General features: G+C 42.9%; 1 protein-coding gene across 1 annotated transcript in view; it reads right to left on the reverse strand.

The window, feature by feature from the left end:
* The window catches only part of dcc (DCC netrin 1 receptor), a gene marked incomplete at its 5' end in the record, with an annotated part of 60,749 nt that extends 41,915 nt beyond the window's left edge, over positions 1–18,834 (reverse strand). The window contains 2 exon segments of the mRNA XM_087790406.1: positions 1,153–1,294; positions 18,785–18,834. Coding sequence (XP_087646532.1) covers positions 1,153–1,294; positions 18,785–18,834 — 192 coding nt within the window.
* Between the last annotated feature and the right edge of the window lie 4,924 nt (positions 18,835–23,758).

Below are 23,758 nucleotides of genomic sequence, written 5' to 3' on the forward strand. Positions count from 1 at the left end.
ACACACACACGCGCACACGCACACGCACACGCACACGCACACACACACACACACACTCACACACACACTCACACTCACACACACACACACACACACACACACACACTCACACGCACACGCACACGCACACGCACACGCACACGCACACACACACTCACACACACACTCACACTCACACTCACACACACACTCACACGCACGCACGCGCACGCGCACACACACTCACACACATGCAGGTGTGCGTACACAACTACACACACATGCATGTGTACGTACACAACTACACACACATGCATGTGTATGTACACAACTACACACACATGCATGTGTGCGTACACAACTACACACACATGCATGTGTGCGTACAAAACTACAGACACATGCATGTGTGCGTACATAACTATACACACATGCATGTGTACGTACACAACTACACACACATGCAGGTGTACGTACACAACTACACACACATGCAGGTGTACGTACACAACTACACACACATGCAGGTGTACGTACACAACTACACACACATGCAGGTGTACGTACACAACTACACACACATGCAGGTGTACGTACACAACTACACAAACATGCATGTGTGCGTACACAACTACACACACATGCATGTGTGCGTACAAAACTACAGACACATGCATGTGTACGTACACAACTACACACACATGCAGGTGTACGTACACAACTACACACACATGCATGTGTGCGTACACAACTACACACACATGCATGTGTGCGTACAAAACTACAGACACATGCATGTGTGCGTACATAACTATACACACATGCATGTGTACGTACACAACTACACACACATGCAGGTGTACGTACACAACTACACACACATGCAGGTGTACGTACACAACTACACACACATGCAGGTGTACGTACACAACTACACACACATGCAGGTGTACGTACACAACTACACACACATGCAGGTGTACGTACACAACTACACACACATGCAGGTGTACGTACACAACTACACACACATGCAGGTGTACGTACACAACTATGAGTGATGAACGCACATCAAATCATCTATTTTACACACCATAGTGTGAGTCCGTGTGTTTGATTTCCCAGGATGGATAACGACAATAGTTGTGTTGAGTTTGTGTTGTTGTGTCTCACCTGTGAACAGGTACCAATAGTTGTTGGGCTCGATGGCCTCCTGGTCGCCACGACGACCAGTCTTCCTGTACTTGATCTTGTAGGCGCTGATGAGGCCGTTGTGTGTGTCGTGCGGCGGCGGCTGCCACGACACCTTCACACTCTGCAACACAAACACACACAAGATCCACTGAGACGTGACACACACATGAACATTCTGGTGTTTGTGTTGAATAAACATTAACAACGATCGACAAACTGTGTCTTACGAGGACCTGGTTTACAAAACACAACGATACACAACAAGCTGCACCTTAGCAGTGTGTTTATTAATGTGTGTTTATTAATGTGTGTGTTTATTAATGTGTGTGTTTATTAATGTGTTTGTTTATTAATGTGTTTGTTTATTAATGTGTTTGTTTATTAATGTGTGTGTTTATTAATGTGTGTTTATTACTGTGTGTGTTTATTAATGTGTGTTTATTAATGTGTGTTTATTAATGTGTTTGTTTATTAATGTGTTTGTTTATTAATGTGTGTTTATTAATTAGTGTTTATTAATGTGTGTTTATTAATGTGTGTGTTTATTAATGTGTTTGTTTATTAATGTGTGTGTTTATTAATGTGTTTGCTTATTAATGTGTGTTTATTAATGTGTTTGTTTATTAATGTGTGTGTTTATTAATGTGTGTGTTTATTAATGTGTGTGTTTATTAATGTGTGTTTATTAATGTGTGTTTAAAAATGTGTGTTTATTAATGTGTTTGTTTATTAATGTGTGTTTATTAATGTGTGTTTATTAATTTGTGTGTTTATTAATTTGTGTGTTTATTAATGTGTGTGTTTATTAATGTGTTTGTTTATTAATGTGTGTTTATTAATGTGTGTTTATTAATGTGTGTTTATTAATGTGTGTTTATTAATGTGTTTGTTTATTAATGTGTGTTTATTAACGTGTGTTTATTATTGTGTGTTTATTATTGTGTGTTTATTAATGTGTGTGTTTATTAATGTGTGTGTTTATTAACGTGTGTTTATTAACGTGTGTTTATTAACGTGTGTTTATTAATGTGTTTTTATTAATGTGTTTGTTTATTAATGTGTGTTTATTAATGTGTGTTTATTAATGTGTGTTTATTAATGTGTTTGTTTATTAATGTGTGTTTATTAACGTGTGTTTATTATTGTGTGTTTATTATTGTGTGTTTATTAATGTGTGTGTTTATTAATGTGTGTGTTTATTAATGTGTGTTTATTAACGTGTGTTTATTAACGTGTGTTTATTATTGTGTGTTTATTAATGTGTGTGTTTATTAATGTGTGTGTTTATTAATGTGTGTTTATTAACGTGTGTTTATTAACGTGTGTTTATTAACGTGTGTTTATTAATGTGTGTTTATTAATGTGTGTGTTTATTAATGTGTGTTTATTAATGTGTGTTTATTAATGTGTGTGTTTATTAATGTGTGTGTTTGTAGTGTAGCGGTGCACCAGCCTCTCCACCAGCAAGACTCCTGGGTAATATTCAGTCCAGGCTAAACTGCAGGGGATCTCGGAGCAGCAGTGGCCCAGAGATGTGGGGTTCAGGTCCACCAGCCAGTGGTCTTGCCCTGACATCCGTCAACCACTGGCCCAGCTATGGGCACATAGACCCACTGCCTTGTGGGTTAGTCTTTTGAGATGTCGGCTAAGGGAGCGCACCCCAGCAGAGAAGCATGTGCTGGTGCTTCACAACAGGCCTCAACAAGAGCTAAGGTCCCTGCAGCCTCCTGCAGCTAGGATGGGGAGCTGGTCGTCCAGGGCGTCCCACGCCACCAGACCGACCCCATCTTGGTGAAGATAGTGCTACTGGTGATAGCGCACCCCCAGAGCACTTAAAAAATCCTACTGCGCCATGATGAACTGACCTGGATATTTGGTCAAAGTCTGGCGGCGATGGGGTTTCTGAGGGGAGCAGGTTTGAATAGACCTGGAGCTCCTAGTCAGACCCTGCAGGTCAGCATCACAGGGTAAAGGTCACCTTCATCTGAGTGGCACACTGACCACACTGCTCACCTCAAGCAAGGAAGGGCCTAGAAAAGGTGGCCTAAAAACTGCCCACTCAACCCTCACCTGGACAGACCACCTGTCGGTCATTCAACTTCTGCGATCGAAGAAGAAACAAGTATTTTAACCTCAAGTCTTCATGGAACATAAACCTCTTGGACTCCTTTGGCAGGTCTGAACGACCTCACAGATGGTCGCGTCTATCATCATTATTATTGTAGAGCCCTGTGACATCAGGGACCTTCTCCACACCCGGGCCATCAGAGGTGCAGATGCTGGACAGATCATCACATGACCAACACCGAGGTCCTCATGAAAGTGCCCCCTGTGGGAAACACAGACCCAGTAGAAGAGGATGAGACTGAGCTCGTCTGGAAGATGCCACGACTAGGAATGAGTTCCATCGCTCCCTGGCTGAGACACTAGGGGAGCTAGAACCTCCTGAGTGGTGACAGAACCTCAGAACATCAATGGTCCACTGTCACAGCAGCCTTCAGGATCAACAGAACCTCAGAACATCAATGGTCCACTGTCACAGCAGCCTTCAGGATCAGCAGAACCTCAGAACATCAATGGTCCACTGTCACAGCAGCCCTTCAGGATCAACCGAACCTCAGAACATCAATGGTCCACTGTCACAGCAGCCCTTCACGATCAGCAGAACCTCAGAACATCAATGGTCCACTGTCACAGCAGCCCTTCAGGATCAACAGAACCTCATAACATCAATGGTCCACTGTCACAGCAGCCCTTCAGGATCAACAGAACCTCAGTACATCAATGGTCCACTGTCACAGCAGCCCTTCAGGATCAACAGAACCTCAGAACATCAATGGTCCACTGTCACAGCAGCCTTCAGGATCAACAGAACCTCAGAACATCAATGGTCCACTGTCACAGCAGCCTTCAGGATCAACAGAACCTCAGAACATCAATGGTCCACTGTCACAGCAGCCTTCAGGATCAACATAACCTCAGAACATCAATGGTCCACTGTCACAGCAGCCTTCAGGATCAACAGAACCTCAGAACATCAATGGTCCACTGTCACAGCAGCCTTCAGGATCAACAGAACCTCAGAACATCAATGGTCCACTGTCACAGCAGCCTTCAGGATCAGCAGAACCTCAGAACATCAATGGTCCACTGTCACAGCAGCCCTTCAGGATCAACAGAACCTCAGAACATCAATGGTCCACTGTCACAGCAGCCCTTCAGGATCAACAGAACCTCATAACATCAATGGTCCACTGTCACAGCAGCCCTTCACGATCAACAGAACCTCAGAACATCAATGGTCCACTGTCACAGCAGCCCTTCAGGATCAACAGAACCTCAGTACATCAATGGTCCACTGTCACAGCAGCCCTTCAGGATCAACAGAACCTCAGAACATCAATGGTCCACTGTCACAGCAGCCCTTCACGATCAACAGAACCTCAGAACATCAATGGTCCACTGTCACAGCAGCCCTTCAGGATCAACAGAACCTCAGTACATCAATGGTCCACTGTCACAGCAGCCCTTCAGGATCAACAGAACCTCAGAACATCAATGGTCCACTGTCACAGCAGCCTTCAGGATCAACAGAACCTCAGAACATCAATGGTCCACTGTCACAGCAGCCTTCAGGATCAACATAACCTCAGAACATCAATGGTCCACTGTCACAGCAGCCTTCAGGATAAACAGAACCTCAGAACATCAATGGTCCACTGTCACAGCAGCCTTCAGGATCAACATAACCTCAGAACATCAATGGTCCACTGTCACAGCAGCCTTCAGGATAAACAGAACCTCAGAACATCAATGGTCCACTGTCACAGCAGCCTTCAGGATCAACAGAACCTCAGAACATCAATGGTCCACTGTCACAGCAGCCTTCAGGATCAGCAGAACCTCAGAACATCAATGGTCCACTGTCACAGCAGCCTTCAGGATCAGCAGAACCTCAGAACATCAATGGTCCACTGTCACAGCAGCCTTCAGGATCAACAGAACCTCAGAACATCAATGGTCCACTGTCACAGCAGCCTTCAGGATCAACATAACCTCAGAACATCAATGGTCCACTGTCACAGCAGCCTTCAGGATCAGCAGAACCTCAGAACATCAATGGTCCACTGTCACAGCAGCCTTCAGGATCAACAGAACCTCAGAACATCAATGGTCCACTGTCACAGCAGCCTTCAGGATCAACAGAACCTCAGAACATCAATGGTCCACTGTCACAGCAGCCTTCAGGATCAGCAGAACCTCAGAACATCAATGGTCCACTGTCACAGCAGCCCTTCAGGATCAACAGAACCTCAGAACATCAATGGTCCACTGTCACAGCAGCCTTCAGGATCAACAGAACCTCAGAACATCAATGGTCCACTAACACAGCAGCCTTCAGGATCAACAGAACCTCAGAACATCAATGGTCCACTGTCACAGCAGCCTTCAGGATCAACAGAACCTCAGAACATCAATGGTCCACTGTCACAGCAGCCCTTCAGGATCAACAGAACCTCAGAACATCAATGGTCCACTGTCACAGCAGCCCTTCAGGATCAACAGAACCTCAGAACATCAATGGTCCACTGTCACAGCAGCCTTCAGGATAAACAGAACCTCAGAACATCAATGGTCCACTGTCACAGCAGCCCTTCAGGATCAACAGAACCTCAGAACATCAATGGTCCACTGTCACAGCAGCCTTCAGGATCAATAGAACCTCAGAACATCAATGGTCCACTGTCACAGCAGCCCTTCAGGATCAACAGAACCTCAGAACATCAATGGTCCACTGTCACAGCAGCCTTCAGGATCAGCAGAACCTCAGAACATCAATGGTCCACTGTCACAGCAGCCCTTCAGGATCAACAGAACCTCAGAACATCAATGGTCCACTGTCACAGCAGCCTTCAGGATCAACAGAACCTCAGAACATCAATGGTCCACAGTCACAGCAGCCTTCAGGATCAACAGAACCTCAGAACATCAATGGTCCACTGTCACAGCAGCCCTTCAGGATCAACAGAACCTCAGAACATCAATGGTCCACTGTCACAGCAGCCTTCAGGATCAACAGAACCTCAGAACATCAATGGTCCACTGTCACAGCAGCCCTTCAGGATCAACAGAACCTCAGAACATCAATGGTCCACTGTCACAGCAGCCTTCAGGATCAACAGAACCTCAGAACATCAATGGTCCACTGTCACAGCAGCCTTCAGGATCAACAGAACCTCAGAACATCAATGGTCCACTGTCACAGCAGCCTTCAGGATCAACAGAACCTCAGAACATCAATGGTCCACTGTCACAGCAGCCTTCAGGATCAACAGAACCTCAGAACATCAATGGTCCACTGTCACAGCAGCCTTCAGGATCAACAGAACCTCAGAACATCAATGGTCCACTGTCACAGCAGCCCTTCAGGATCAGCAGGATCCATAACCTGCTCAGCAGCACGAGGCACATCAACCCTGAAGAACTTCCTACAACCTTCCAGACAGAGATGGCAGAGCACGACGGGAAGTGCAGAGAACTTTGCGGACCATGAAGAACGTATGGTGGACGGAGAAGACACGTGTGATTCATGATGTTCACAACTTTTATAAGTCGTGAAATCTATCTCAACAAGTCACTGCATCACTTCCTGGAAACAGCAGATGGGCTTAAAGTCCTGAAAGACCAGGATAGTGTCCTAGTAAGGTGGGCTGAACATCTCAGCCCCTCCTAAATCAGGACTCTGATGCAGACTACACCATCTTGGAAGAACTGCCTGAATCTCCCCCTATGGACCACCTTAGTCAACCTCATCCTTCCTAGAAGGAGGTCAGAAGAAACACCATCAACATCATAGAAACAGAACCTGTGATAGAACCTGTGATAGAACCTGTGATAGAACCTGTGATAGAACCTGTAATAGAACCCGTGATAGAACCTGTGATATGACCTGTGATAGAACCTGTAATAGAACCTGTGATAGAACCTGTGATAGAACCTGTAATAGAACCTGTGATAGAACCTGTGATAGAACCTGTGATAGAACCTGTGATAGAACCTGTGATAGAACCTGTAATAGAACCTGTGATAGAACCTGTGATATGACCTGTGATATGACCTGTGATAGAACCTGTGATAGAACCTGTGATAGAACCTGTGACAGAACCTGTGATAGAACCTGTGATAGAACCTGTGATAGAACCTGTAATAGAACCTGTGATAGAACCTGTAATAGAACCTGTGATATAACCTGTGATAGAACCTGTGATAGAACCTGTAATAGAACCTGTGATAGAACCTGTAATAGAACCTGTGATAGAACCTGTAATAGAACCTGTGATAGAACCTGTAATAGAACCTGTGATAGAACCTGTAATAGAACCTGTGATATAACCTGTGATAGAACCTGTGATAGAACCTGTAATAGAACCTGTAATAGAACCTGTGATAGAACCTGTGATAGAACCTGTGATAGAACCTGTGATATAACCTGTGATAGAACCTGTGATATGACCTGTAATAGAACCTGTGATAGAACCTGTGATAGAACCTGTAATAGAACCTGTGATAGAACCTGTGATAGAACCTGTAATAGAACCTGTGATAGAACTTGTGATGTGTGTGTTTACATGTGTGTGTGTTTATACGTGTGTGTTTACATGTGTGTGTTTATACGTGTGTGTTTATACATGTGTGTTTACATGTGTGTGTGTTTATACATGTGTGTGTTTATACGTGTGTGTTTACATGTGTGTGTGTTTATACGTGTGTGTTTACATGTGTGTTTTTACATGTGTGTTTACATGTGTGTGTTTATACGTGTGTGTTTATACATGTGTGCTTACATGTGTGTGTGTTTATACATGTGTGTGTTTATACGTGTGTGTTTACATGTGTGTGTGTTTATATGTGTGTGTTTACATGTGTGTGTGTTTATACGTGTGTTTTTACATGTGTGTGTTTATACATGTGTGTGTTTACATGTGTGTGTTAACATGTGTGTTTACATGTGTGTGTTTATACGTGTGTGTTTATACATGTGTGTTTACATGTGTGTGTGTTTATATGTGTGTGTTTACATGTGTGTGTGTTTATACGTGTGTTTTTACATGTGTGTGTTTATACATGTGTGTGTTTACATGTGTGTGTTTACATGTGTGTTTACATGTGTGTGTTTATACGTGTGTGTTTATACATGTGTGTTTATACATGTGTGTTTATATGTGTGTGTTTACATGAGTGTGTGTTTATACGTGTGTGTTTACATGTGTGTGTTTATACGTGTGTGTTGACATGTGTGTGTTTATACGTGTGTGTTTACATGTGTGTGTGTTTACATGTGTGTGTGTTTATACGTGTGTGTTTATACGTGTGTGTGTTTACATGAGTGTGTGTTTATACATGTGTGTTTACATGTGTGTGTGTTTACATGAGTGTGTGTTTATACGTGTGTGTTTACATGTGTGTGTTTATAGTTTACATGTGTGTGTGTTTATACGTGTGTGTTTACATGTGTGTGTTTATACATGTGTGTGTTTACATGTGTGTTTACATGTGTGTGTTTATACGTGTGTGTTTATACATGTGTGTTTACATGTGTGTGTTTATACGTGTGTGTTTATACATGTGTGTTTATACATGTGTGTTTATATGTGTGTGTTTACATGAGTGTGTGTTTATACGTGTGTGTTTACATGTGTGTGTTTATACGTATGTGTTTACATGTGTGTGTTTATACGTGTGTGTTTACATGTGTGTGTGTTTATACGTGTGTGTTTACATGTGTGTGTGTTTACATGAGTGTGTGTTTATACGTGTGTGTTTACATGTGTGTGTGTTTACATGAGTGTGTGTTTATACGTGTGTGTTTACATGTGTGTGTTTATACGTGTGTGTTTACATGTGTGTGTGTTTATACGTGTGTGTTTACATGTGTGTGTGTTTATACGTGTGTGTTTACATGTGTGTGTGTTTACATGAGTGTGTGTTTATACGTGTGTGTTTACATGTGTGTGTGTTTACATGAGTGTGTGTTTATACGTGTGTGTTTACATGTGTGTATGTTTACATGAGTGTGTTTACATGTGTGTGTGTTTACATGAGTGTGTGTTTATACGTGTGTGTTTACATGTGTGTGTTTATACGTGTGTGTTTACATGTGTGTGTGTTTATACGTGTGTGTTTACATGTGTGTGTGTTTATACGTGTGTGTTTACATGTGTGTGTGTTTACATGAGTGTGTATACATGTGTGTGTGTTCATACGTGTGTGTTTACATGTGTGTGTGTTCATACGTGTGTGTTTACATGGGTGTGTGTTTACATGTGTGTGTGTTTATACGTGTGTGTTTACATGTGTGTGTGTTCATACGTGTGTGTTTACATGGGTGTGTGTTTACATGAGTGTCTGTTTATACGTGTGTGTTTACATGTGTGTGTTTATACGTGTGTGTTTACATGTGTGTGTGTTTATACGTGTGTTTACATGTGTGTGTGTTTACATGAGTGTGTGTTCATACGTGTGTGTTTACATGTGTGTGTTTATACGTGTGTTTACATGTGTGTGTGTTTATACGTGTGTGTTTATATGTGTGTGTTTATACGTGTGTGTTTAAATGTGTGTGTGTTTATACGTGTGTGTTTACATGTGTGTGTGTTTACATGAGTGTGTGTTTATACGTGTGTGTTTACATGTGTGTGTGTTTATATGTGTGTGTTTACATGTGTGTGTGTTTATATGTGTGTGTGTTTACATGTGTGTGTGTTTACATGTGTGTGTGTTTATACGTGTGTTTTTACATGTGTGTGTGTTTATATGTGTGTGTGTTTACATGTGTGTGTGTTTACATGTGTGTGTGTTAACATGTGTGTGTGTTTATACGTGTGTGTTTACATGTGTGTGTTTTCATGTGTGTGTTAACATGTGTGTTTACATGTGTGTGATTATACGTGTGTATTTATACATGTGTGTTTACATGTGTGTGTTTATACGTGTGTGTTTATACGTGTGTGTTTATACATGTGTGTTTACATGTGTGTGTGTTTATATGTGTGTGTTTATACGTGTGTGTTTATACATGTGTGTGTTTATATGTGTGTGTGTTTACATGAGTGTGTTTATACGTGTGTGTTTACATGTGTGTGTTTATATGTGTGTGTTTACATGTGTGTGTGTTTACATGTGTGTGTTTATACGTGTGTGTTTACATGTGTGTGTTTATACGTGTGTGTTTACATGTGTGTGTTTATATGTGTGTGTTTACATGTGTGTGTGTTGACATGTGTGTGTGTTTACATGTGTGTGTTTATACGTGTGTGTTTACATGTGTGTGTTTTAACGTGTATGTTTACATGTGTGTGTGTTTACATGTGTGTGTGTTTATACGTGTGTGTTTACATGTGTGTGTTTATACGTGTGTGTTTACATGTGTGTGTTTACATGTGTGTGTTTACATGCGTGTGTGTTTATACATGTGTGTGTTTATACATGTGTGTGTTTATACGTGTGTGTTTACATGTGTGTGTTTATACGTGTGTGTTTACATGTGTGTGTGTTTATACATGTGTGTGTTTATACGTGTGTGTTTACATGTGTGTGTGTTTATACGTGTGTGTTTACATGTGTGTGTTTATACGTGTGTGTTTACATGTGTGTGTTTATACGTGTGTGTTTACATGTGTGTGTTTATATGTGTGTGTTTACATGTGTGTGTGTTTACATGTGTGTGTGTTTACATGAGTGTGTGTTTATACGTGTGTGTTTACATGTGTGTGTTTACATGTGTATGTGTTTATACGTGTGTGTTTACATGTGTGTGTGTTTACATGAGTGTGTGTTTATACGTGTGTGTTTACATGTGTGTGTGTTTATACGTGTGTTTACATGTGTGTGTGTGTTTATATGTGTGTGTGTTTACATGTGTGTGTGTTTACATGTGTGTGTGTTTATACGTGTGTGTTTAAATGTGTGTGTGTTTACATGTGTGTGTGTTTACATGTGTGTGTGTTTATACGTGTGTGTTTACATGTGTGTGTTTACATGTGTGTGTTTACATGTGTGTTTACATGTGTGTGTTTACATGTGTGTGTTTACATGTGTGTGTTTATACGTGTGTGTTCATACGTGTGTGTTTATACATGTGTGTTTACATGTGTGTGTGTTCATACGTGTGTGTTCATACGTGTGTGTTTATACGTGTGTGTTTACATGTGTGTGTTTACATGTGTGTGTGTTTACATGTGTGTTTACATGTGTGTGTGTTTATACGTGTGTGTTTATACGTGTGTGTTTATACGTGTGTGTTTATACGTGTGTGTTTATACGTGTGTGTTTACATGTGTGTGTGTTTATACATGTGTGTGTTTATACGTGTGTGTTTATACGTGTGTGTTTATACGTGTGTGTTTACACATGTGTGTTTATACGTGTGTGTTTACATGTGTGTGTTTATACGTGTGTGTTTACATGTGTGTGTGTTTATACGTGTGTGTTTACATGTGTGTGTTTACATGTGTGTGTGTTTATACGTGTGTGTTTACATGTGTGTGTGTTTACATGTGTGTGTTTATACGTGTGTGTGTTTATACGTGTCTGTTTACATGTGTGTGTGTTTATACGTGTGTTTACATGTGTGTGTGTTTACATGTGTGTGTTTATACGTGTGTGTTTACATGTGTGTGTTTATACGTGTGTTTACATGTGTGTGTGTTTATACATGTGTGTGTTTACATGTGTGTGTTTATACGTGTGTGTTTACATGTGTGTGTTTATATGTGTGTGTTTACATGTGTGTGTGTTGACATGTGTGTGTGTTTACATGTGTGTGTGTTTATACGTGTGTGTTTACATGTGTGTGTGTTTACATGTGTGTGTGTTTATATGTGTGTGTTTATACGTGTGTGTGTGTTTACATGTGTGTGTTTATACGTGTGTGTGTGTTTACATGTGTGTGTTTATACGTGTGTGTTTACATGTGTCTGTTTATACGTGTGTGTGTGTTTACATGTGTGTGTGTTTATACGTGTGTGTGTGTTTATACGTGTGTGTTTACATGTGTGTGTGTTTACATGTGTGTGTGTTTATACGTGTGTGTTTACATGTGTGTGTGTTTAAACGTGTGTGTTTACATGTGTGTGTGTTTATACGTGTGTGTTTACATGTGTGTGTGTTTATACGTGTGTGTTTACATGTGTGTGTGTTTATACGTGTGTGTTTACATGTGTGTGTGTTTATACGTGTGTGTGTGTTTACATGTGTGTTTATACGTGTGTGTGTGTGTTTACATGTGTGTGTGTTTATACGTGTGTGTGTGTGTTTACATGTGTGTGTTTATACGTGTGTGTGTGTTTACATGTGTGTGTTTATATGTGTGTGTTTACATGTGTGTGTTTATACGTGTGTGTTTACATGTGTGTGTTTATACTTGTGTGTTAACATGAGTGTGTTCATATGAGTTTGTGTTGACATATGTGTGTGTTTACATGTGTGTGTTTATACGTGTGTGTTTACATGTGTGTGTTTATACTTGTGTGTTAACATGAGTGTGTTCATATGAGTTTGTGTTGACATATGTGTGTGTTTACATGTGTGTGTTTATACGTGTGTGTTTACATGTGTGTGTTTATACTTGTGTGTTAACATGAGTGTGTTCATATGAGTTTGTGTTGACATATGTGTGTGTTTACATGTGTGTGTTTATACGTGTGTGTTTACATGTGTGTGTTTATACTTGTGTGTTAACATGAGTGTGTTCATATGAGTTTGTGTTGACATATGTGTGTGTTTACATGTGTGTGTTTATACGTGTGTGTTTACATGTGTGTGTTTATACTTGTGTGTTAACATGAGTGTGTTCATATGAGTTTGTGTTGACATATGTGTGTGTAATCAAATACATACTAATATAATATATTGTGTACTTCACAGATCTGGATCATTTGAGTCGTTGATTAACTTTATTTTCCTGATTATTTATATGGAAACAAATGATGACATCATCAATCAATCAACGTCTGGTCTGAGAGCTTTTATGGGTCCATCAATACTTCATCAAACATGGAGATGTTTGGACATAAACGCATCGTCGTTGTATTAACGCACAACTACACAACGTGTGTGAGTCTGGTGTGAGTCTCAGGCTAACGAGCAGTTTAATGAGTTTGATGTTAAACTGACGGAGCCACGAAGGAATTCATTAACATTTAGCTGCACCTGTTCCCCTGACGGCCCTCGTCCTCCTAATTGATTACAACAGAAGTGATTACAGAATGAGTTTGTGTGTCTGAGTGTGTATTAACTATCATCATTTTAATGTTGTTATCATCTATTAACTATCATCATTTTAATGTTATTATCATCTATTAACTATCATCATTTTAATGTTATTATCATCTATTAACTATCATCATTTTAATGTTATTATCATCTATTAACTATCATCATTTTAATGTTATAATCATCTATTAACTATCATCATTTTAATGTTATTATCATCTATTAACTATCATCATTTTAATGTTATTATCATCTGTTAACTATCATCATTTTAATGTTATTATCATCTATTAACTATCATCATTTTAATGTTATAATCATCTATTAACTATCATCATTTTAATGTTATTATCATCTGTTAACTATCATCATTTTAATGTTATTATCATCTATTAACTATCATCATTTTAATGTTATAATCATCTATTAACTATCATCATTTTAATGTTATTATCATCTATTAACTATCATCATTTTAATGTTATAATCATCTATTAACTATCATCATTTTAATGTTATTATCATCTATTAACTATCATCATTTTAATGTTATAATCATCTATTAACTATCATCATTTTAATGTTATAATCATCTATTAACTATCATCATTTTAATGTTATTATCATCTATTAACTATCATCATTTTAATGTTATTATCATCTATTAACTATCATCATTTTAATGTTATTATCATCTATTAACTATCATCATTTTAATGTTATTATCATCTATTAACTATCATCCTTTTAATGTTGTTATCATCTATTAACTATCATCATTTTAATGTTATAATCATCTATTAACCATCATCATTTTAATGTTATTATCATCTATTAACTATCATCATTTTAATGTTGTTATCATCTGTTAACTATCATCATTTTAATGTTATTATAATCTATTAACTATCATCATTTTAATGTTATTATCATATATTAACTATCATCATTTTAATGTTATTATCATCTATTAACTATCATCATTTTAATGTTATTATCATCTATTAACTATCATCATTTTAATGTTGTTATCATCTATTAACTATCATCATTTTAATGTTATAATCATCTATTAACTATCATCATTTTAATGTTATTATCATCTATTAACTATCATCATTTTAATGTTATTATCATCTATTAACTATCATCATTTTAATGTTGTTATCATCTATTAACTATCATCATTTTAATGTTATAATCATCTATTAACTATCATCATTTTAATGTTATTATCATCTATTAACTATCATCATTTTAATGTTATTATCATCTGTTAACCATCATCATTTTAATGTTATTATCATCTATTAACTATCATCATTTTAATGTTATTATCATCTGTTAACTATCATCATTTTAATTTTATAATCATCTATTAACTATCATCATTTTAATGTTATTATCATCTATTAACTATCATAATTTTAATGTTATTATCATCTGTTAACTATCATCATTTTAATGTTATTATCATCTATTAACTATCATCATTTTAATGTTATTATCATCTGTTAACTATCATCATTTTAATGTTATTATCATCTATTAACTATCATAATTTTAATGTTATAATCATCTATTAACTATCATCATTTTAATGTTATTATCATCTGTTAACTATCATCATTTTAATGTTATTATCATCTATTAACTATCATCATTTTAATGTTATTATCATCTATTAACTATCATCATTTTAATGTTATAATCATCTATTAACTATCATCATTTTAATGTTATTATCATCTATTAACTATCATCATTTTAATGTTATTATCATCTGTTAACTATCATCATTTTAATGTTATTATCATCTGTTAACTATCATCATTTTAATGTTATTATCATCTATTAACTATCATCATTTTAATGTTATTATCATCTATTAACTATCATCATTTTAATGTTATAATCATCTATTAACTATCATCATTTTAATGTTATTATAATCTGTTAACTATCATCATTTTAATGTTATAATCATCTATTAACCATTATCATTTTAATGTTATTATCATCTATTAACTATCATCATTTTAATGTTATAATCATCTATTAACTATCATCATTTTAATGTTATTATCATCTATTAACTATCATCATTTGAATGTTATAATCATCTATTAACTATCATCATTTTAATGTTATTATAATCTGTTAACTATCATCATTTTAATGTTATTATCATCTATTAACTATCATCATTTTAATGTTATTATCATCTATTAACTATCATCATTTTAATGTTATTATCATCTATTAACTATCATCATTTTAATGTTATTATCATCTATTAACTATCATCATTTTAATGTTATTATCATCTATTAACTATCATCATTTGAATGTTATAATCATCTATTAACTATCATCATTTTAATGTTATTATAATCTGTTAACTATCATCATTTTAATGTTATTATCATCTATTAACTATCATCATTTTAATGTTATTATCATCTATTAACTATCATCATTTTAATGTTATTATCATCTATTAACTATCATCTACTAAGATCAACTAAGTTCTAATATTGTATAAAGTATCATCATACATATGTTATAATCATCTATAAGGTGAAGTTATAATATGACAGCCAATCAGAGCAGAGCATCCACAGAGGATGTGGAACCAGCAGCGACAGAGGAGGTTCTGGACAGAAGAGGTTCTGGACAGAGAAGGTTCTGAACAGAGGAGGTTCTGAACAGAGGAGATTATGGACAGAAGAGGTTCTTGACAGAGAAGGTTCTGGACGGAAGAGGTTCTTGACAGAGAAGGTTCTGGACAGAGAAGGTTCTTGACAGAGAAGGTTCTGGACAGAGGAGGTTATGGACAGAAGAGGTTCTGGACAGAGAAGGTTCTTGACAGAGAAGGTTCTGAACAGAGGAGGTTCTGGACAGAGAAGGTTCTGGACAGAGGAGGTTCTGGACATAGGAGGTTCTGGACAGATAAGGTTCTGGACAGAGGAGGTTCTGAACACAGGAGGTTCTGGACAGAGAAGGTTCTGGACAGAGAAGGTTCTGGACAGAGGAGGTTCTTGACAGAGGAGGTTCTGGACAGAGGAGGTTCTTGACAGAGGAGGTTCTGGACAGAGAAGGTTCTTGACAGAGAAGGTTCTTGACAGAGGAGGTTATGGACAGAAGAGGTTATGGACAGAAGAGGTTATGGACAGAAGAGGTTCTGGACAGAGGAGGTTCTGGACAGAGAAGGTTCTGGACAGAGGAGGTTCTTGACAGAGGAGGTTCTGGACAGAGAAGGTTCTTGACAGAGGAGGTTATGGACAGAAGAGGTTATGGACAGAAGAGGTTCTGGACAGAGGAGGTTCTGGACAGAAGAGGTTCTGGACAGAGGAGGTTCTGGACAGAAGAGGTTATGGACAGAGGAGGTTCTGGACAGAGGAGGTTCTGGACAGAGGAGGTTCTGGACAGAGAAGGTTCTGAACAGAGGAGATTATGGACAGAAGAGGTTCTGGACAGAGAAGGTTCTGAACAGAGGAGGTTATGGACAGAAGAGGTTCTGGACAGAGAAGGTTCTGGACAGAAGAGGTTCTTGACAGAGAAGGTTCTGGACAGAGGAGGTTCTTGACAGAGAAGGTTCTGGACAGAGGAGGTTATGGACAGAAGAGGTTCTGGACAGAGAAGGTTCTTGACAGAAGAGGTTCTTGACAGAGAAGGTTCTGGGCAGAGAAGGTTCTTGACAGAGAAGGTTCTGGACAGAGGAGGTTATGGACAGAAGAGGTTCTGAACAGAGGATGTTCTGGACAGAGGAGGTTCTGGACAGAGGAGGTTATGGACAGAAGAGGTTCTGGACAGAGGAGGTTCTGGACAGAGGAGGTTCTGGACAGAGAAGGTTCTTGACAGAGAAGGTTCTTGACAGAGGAGGTTATGGACAGAAGAGGTCATGGACAGAAGAGGTTCTGGACAGAGGAGGTTCTGGACAGAGAAGGTTCTGGACAGAGGAGGTTCTTGACAGAGGAGGTTCTGGACAGAGAAGGTTCTTGACAGAGGAGGTTATGGACAGAAGAGGTTATGGACAGAAGAGGTTATGGACAGAAGAGGTTCTGGACAGAGGAGGTTCTGGACAGAAGAGGTTCTGGACAGAGGAGGTTCTGGACAGAGGAGGTTCTTGACAGAGGAGGTTATGGACAGAGGAGGTTCTGGACAGAGGAGGTTCTGGACAGAGGAGGTTCTGGACAGAGAAGGTTCTGAACAATGGAGATTATGGACAGAAGAGGTTCTGGACAGAGAAGGTTCTGAACAGAGGAGGTTATGGACAGAAGAGGTTCTGGACAGAGAAGGTTCTGGACAGAAGAGGTTCTTGACAGAGAAGGTTCTGGACAGAGGAGGTTCTTGACAGAGAAGGTTCTGGACAGAAGAGGTTCTGAACAGAGGATGTTCTGGACAGAGGAGGTTCTGGACAGAGGAGGTTATGGACAGAAGAGGTTCTGGACAGAGGAGGTTCTGGACAGAGGAGGTTCTGGACAGAGAAGGTTCTTGACAGAGGAGGTTATGGACAGAAGAGGTTATGGACAGAAGAGGTTATGGACAGAAGAGGTTCTGGACAGAGGAGGTTCTGGACAGAAGAGGTTCTGGACAGAGGAGGTTCTGGACAGAGAAGGTTCTTGACAGAGGAGGTTATGGACAGAAGAGGTTCTGGACAGAGGAGGTTCTGGACAGAAGAGGTTCTTGACAGAGAAGGTTCTGGACAGAGGAGGTTCTTGACAGAGAAGGTTCTGGACAGAGGAGGTTATGGACAGAAGAGGTTCTGGACAGAGAAGGTTCTGGACAGAAGAGGTTCTTGACAGAGGAGGTTATGGACAGAAGAGGTTATGGACAGAAGAGGTTCTGGACAGAGGAGGTTCTGGACAGAGAAGGTTCTGGACAGAGGAGGTTCTTGACAGAGGAGGTTCTGGACAGAGAAGGTTCTTGACAGAGGAGGTTATGGACAGAAGAGGTTATGGACAGAAGAGGTTCTGGACAGAGGAGGTTCTGGACAGAAGAGGTTCTTGACAGAGAAGGTTCTGGACAGAGGAGGTTATGGACAGAAGAGGTTCTGAACAGAGGGTGTTCTGGACAGAGGAGGTTCTTGACAGAGGAGGTTATGGACAGAAGAGGTTCTGGACAGAGGAGGTTCTGGACAGAGGAGGTTCTGGACAGAGAAGGTTCTTGACAGAGGAGGTTATGGACAGAGGAGGTTCTGGACAGAGGAGGTTCTTGACAGAGGAGGTTATGGACAGAGGAGGTTATGGACAGAAGAGGTTCTGGACAGAGGAGGTTCTGGACAGAGGAGGTTCTGGACAGAGAAGGTTCTGGACAGAGGAGGTTCTGGACTCACCCTGGACAGCACGACCTCGAGGCTGATGTTCTGAGGAGATCCAGTAGGAACTGCAGACACACATCAAATGATGGATGAAGACACGTCGACACAAACATGTTCATCTTTGAAATCAACAGTTCTACGTCATTGGTGCTCCGCCCTCTAACGGCTTCGCTATTGGTTTACCCCGAGGCACCGCCTCGTCTCTGAGAAAGCTTAATGAACTCGCCACCCAGCAGGGGGCAGTACCTTCCTATAAAGGCGGGAAGCACCCGCCGCACTTTCTCCTTTTTCAACTCAGCGAGAAAGCTCCTGACAGTGGAATGTAATGATGGCGAATGAATATTGAAGTGAACCATGTGTGCACGAAGACTCCCTGAAGAGACACACATGTCTGCTTCGTTTGCCTAGAGGCCCAAATCACACGTGATGATTATGTGGCCTTCCGAGCGCTTCCCACGGCTTTTGATGGGAAGCGTTCGAGGCTTGTCGACCCACGCCGCCTCAGATCATGATTATGATCAACACAGGACTGCCGTGTTGTTTAAAATAACAACACGGCAGTCCTGTGAGCTGCACTCGACAAGCTCACGTTCCAACGTGTTGGGCCCTGATGAGTCGAGCTGAGTCGTCCATCGATCATGAACAGACGTCGACTAGGAGGACGACTGGCTCGCTGCATGGAGTCGACCATGAGGTATTCGAGAGCGATCAGGTGAGTATCTCTTGCAGGTCTCATGGCCCTCCTGCAGCGCACTCGACGGGTTCACTTGAGAGGCGTTAGTGTGCATGTGGCTCCGCCTGTGAGTGTGACGTATTCACAGGCGTCATTAGAGACTTTCGCCGCTAATGCTAAGCTAACATGCTCCGCCGTTCATAGACGGCGAGAGTTTCCTCTCAGAACACAGTTCGGAGGAGGTTTTAAACCCCTTCGTCCGGGTCATGCCGAGACTGTAATAACGGAGTCTGTCCACACGAATGAAGGGCAGACTCAAACATGTGCTTTGTTTCCAGATAAGCAAATGTCCACGAGACCGGCTTGATCAGCTGTGTTTACTTCACTTCCGTGTTGACATGCGCTGACGGGGTTTGACCGCCGATGAGCGTTGTCAAAAAAATCCCGGCACCATGGATGACGTCACGTTTGGCGGAGAAACGTCATGGATGACGTCACGTTTGGCGGAGAAACGCCATGGAACGGACGCACCATTGAGAGGAATGGCCTGGCAGGAGGCGGCGCAGCTCCGCCATCACCTGCATGGGCGTGATGACGAGGCGCGACGAGGATACGCGGAGACGGAGATCCCGTTCGTCGGCCTGATAAGCAAATGTCCACGAGACCGGCTTGATCAGCTGTGTTTACTTCCGTGTTGACATGCGCTGACGGGGTTTGACCGCCGATGAGCGTTGTCAAGTAAATCCCGGCGCCATGGATGACGTCACGTTTGGCGGAGAAACGTCATGGATGACGTCACGTTTGGCGTGATGACGATGCGCGACGGGGATACGCGGAGACGGAGATCCCGTTCGTCGGCATCATCATCTGGTGCTGGGGGGAAGCGTCACCAGAGACCAGCCACCCCAGCAGCACCAACAACATCGGCAACAGCGGCGGCGTGCGACGAGTGAGCGTCGCCAAGATCCGCAGCGCGAGCCGGGGAGCCAGCAGCCGCAGCAGAGTCGACGGCCGAGGGCTCCTCCCCCCTATTCATTCAACGGAATGTGTCGGGAATAAAACAAGAGAACGTATGACGTTCTGTGGTTCGTTCTGAGAGATGTTAGTAGTGTGCATGTGTTTCCGCCTGTGAGTGTGACGTATTCGCAGGCGTCATTAGAGACTTTCGCCGCTAATGCTAAGCTAACATGCTCCGCCGTTCATAGACGGCGAGAGTTTCCTCTCAGAACACAGTTCGAAGGAGGGTTTAAACCCCTTCGCCCGGGTCATGCCGAGACTGTAATAACGGAGTCTGTCCACACAGAGAGGCAGACTCCAACCACATGTGTTTTGTTTACAGACGAGCAGAGGTCCGCGAGACCGGCTGAGTCAGCTGTGTTTACTTCCAGCGCTCGTGCCCGACAGAGCTTGACAGCGGAGGTGAGTGGAACTAGTCCAGACATGTCTATGTTGACCGGAGGTTGTTCCTTCCCCCACAGCGCTGTCTACAAGCACTGGCACCGTGGAGGACGTCACGTTTGGCGGCGGAGAAACGCCATGGAACTGACGCAACCTGGTGTTTTTACGCGCGAGTTTTCTCGCCGTCCTGAGACCAGGCGAGGGCGAAGAACTTCCGCCCCGTCTGGTCGATCAACTGGAGAGGTGCGTGGCGGTCGGATCTCACGAGTGACGAGCAGCTCTGGACCGCCAGCGGAGCTTGAGAATGTACGGGACCGGGTGAGTGATGCGGTGCCGACGCGTGCGCAACCTAAGAACTCACTTCAGCTCCGGGTTAATTCTCCAGCACATTCCTCCACATCGCGGGTTTTGTCAGCTCCGGTGACACTAAGAAGTGCTCAGGGAGTTGGGAAGACTTCCGGGGGGGGAAGGGAACACGCACGACGCGCATCTGAGGTGTCTCACGCGCACTTGCGCGCTTCTCCCACAGAGCCGGTTTTATGTATGAGAGTGGGGGTTCTAGTGAATCCAACTCGAGTACATGCTCTGTGGATTCAAGAGATAGAGACGCGGCTTGTGTGATGCCCTTTCGTCTACGGCCCGCCCTTGGGGTGCGCATGTTGACGGTCAAGAAATTGCTTTCAGGTGTAAGTCCAGGAGATTGGATGACATCTATCGACCTGACCGACGCGTACTTTCACATACCGATAGTCAAGAGACATCGAAAGTACTTGCGTTTCGCCCTCGAGGGTCGGGTGTTTCAATACACTTGACACCCGTTCGGCTACTCTCTGGCACCCAGGACCTTCACCAAGTGTGTGGAAGCGGCAGTGGAGCCATTGAGAGTGAGTGGGGTAAGGATCTTGACCTATCTGGACGACTGGTTGATCTTTGCCAGGTCAGAGGCAGAAAGTTACGCTCACACACAGAAGGTGTTGAGCCATATTGCCACCCTGGGGTTCACAGTGAACCTCAGCAAGAGCGCTCTGACTCCAGTTCAACAGTTAGTTTACCTGGGTGTACTGTTGAACTCGGAGGAGGGATACGCGCGCCTCCCGGACGTGCGTATCCAGCCCATTCTCCGACTGACAACACAGTTGCTGGAAGCTCGGTGTCACGTGACAACAGCAGGCACTGTTATGTCCCTCCTGGGGCTCATGGCAGCAGCCCACACGGTTGTTCGGCTGGGCTTGCTGCACATGAGGGAGCTTCAGAGATGGTTTGGTCGTCTCAAGCTAGACCTCAAGCGGGAAAGAGGTCGGAAAGTGCGCCTTCCCGCTCGGGTTTTGCAGGACATCCAGTTTTGGAACTCTCTAGCCAACCTCAGGCGGAGAGTTCCATTGGGTTGCGTCCTTCGTTACACTCAAGTGTTTACAGACGCTTCTCTGACAGGTTGGGGAGGCACCTCGGGTCAGGCCTACGCCAGTGGGGTCTGGAGCAGTCCGGTGCTCAGACACATAAACTGGCTAGAGCTGAAGGCGATTCACAATGTCCTGCTTCACCTCTCTCCCCAACTGTCACGGTCCAACGTCCTAGTACTATCCGACAGCTCCACCGCCGTGGCGTACGTAAATCGCCAAGGTGGAGTCAGATCCCCAGCCCTTCTGAGTGTGGCAAAGAAGATTTGGCTGTGGGCAGACTGTCACCTGCTTTCGCTCAGAGCTCAGCACGTACCGGGCGAGCTGAATGCAGTAGCGGACAGACTGTCGAGGGGGGCCATCCAGGACGAATGGGGTCTGTCCGAGGCAGTGGCAAGCGAGATCTGGTCTCGATTCGGTCACCCGGTTGCAGACCTCTTCGCCAGCAAGGAGAACTTCAAATGCCCTCTTTGGTTCTCCCTCAGGGCTTCGGATTGCCCCCCACTAGGCGTGGACGCTTAGCCCATTCGAGGTGGCCGGTCGGTCTACTGTTCGCCTTCCCTCCTCCGCGGCTCCTTCTCCCCTTGATTCGGAGGGCGAGGCGGGGGGGGGGCTGAGGTTAATTCTAGTAGCACCAGACTCCCCGGGGGCGCTCTGGTTCCCAGAGCTGGTGCGCATGGCGGTCGGGGCCCCGTGGGCCATCCCTTGGGGCCCCGCTGCCCTGTGTCAGGCGGGGGGGACTCTGACAGCGCCCCCGGTGCTGGGCCGGCCTCTCAAGGTGTGGCTCCTGCACGGGACGAGCTGATCGGGACTTTGGACCCGGACGTTCTCCACACGCTGGAGAACGCCCGGGCCCCGTCAACACCCAGGCTTTATGCCTCAAAGTGGGGGATTTCTCCCGCTGGTGTTCAGACAGGTCCTTGGACCCCAGCTCTTGTTTGGTCTCCGCTATCCTGTCTTTCCTGCAACATTTGCTGGATAACGGGCGGACTGTGGCGACACTGAGAGTGTTCATCAGCCATAGCGACGAGGCATGTCGGTTTTGAGGGTGCTTCGGTTCGCGCCCACCCCTTGGTGGCGCGTTTCCTGCGGGGTGCCTGCAGGCTTCGACCTCTTGCAAGGCCTTCCAGCCCTCAGTGGGATCTCCAGTTGGTACTGGACTCTCTCACAGGCCCGACCTTCGAGCCTCTTGACCAAGTCCCACTGGATATCTTGTCTTTCAAGGTATCGCTCCTTCCGGCACTAACAACCACGAAGAGAGCAAGTGAGCTTTGTGCCCTCTCCATTAGCCCTGAGTGTCTTCCTTTGGCGTTGAGGAGTCTTCAGTGTCTTGCGTCCTAACCCAGCGTTCCGCCCGAAGATTCTGAGTTCCTTGTTCCGGGCGACGTCCTTCACGCTGCGGGCCTTTCACCCGCCGCCCCACTCGGACCCGGGTCAGGAACGTCTCCACCTGTTGTGTCCAGTGAGGGCGTTGGCCTGTTACTTGCGGCGGGTGGCCGTGTTTAGGCGCTCTGATGCCCT

The sequence above is a fragment of the Callionymus lyra genome, chromosome 5, assembly GCF_982586985.1.
Source record: "Callionymus lyra chromosome 5, fCalLyr1.hap1.1, whole genome shotgun sequence".
NCBI lineage: Eukaryota > Metazoa > Chordata > Actinopteri > Syngnathiformes > Callionymidae > Callionymus > Callionymus lyra.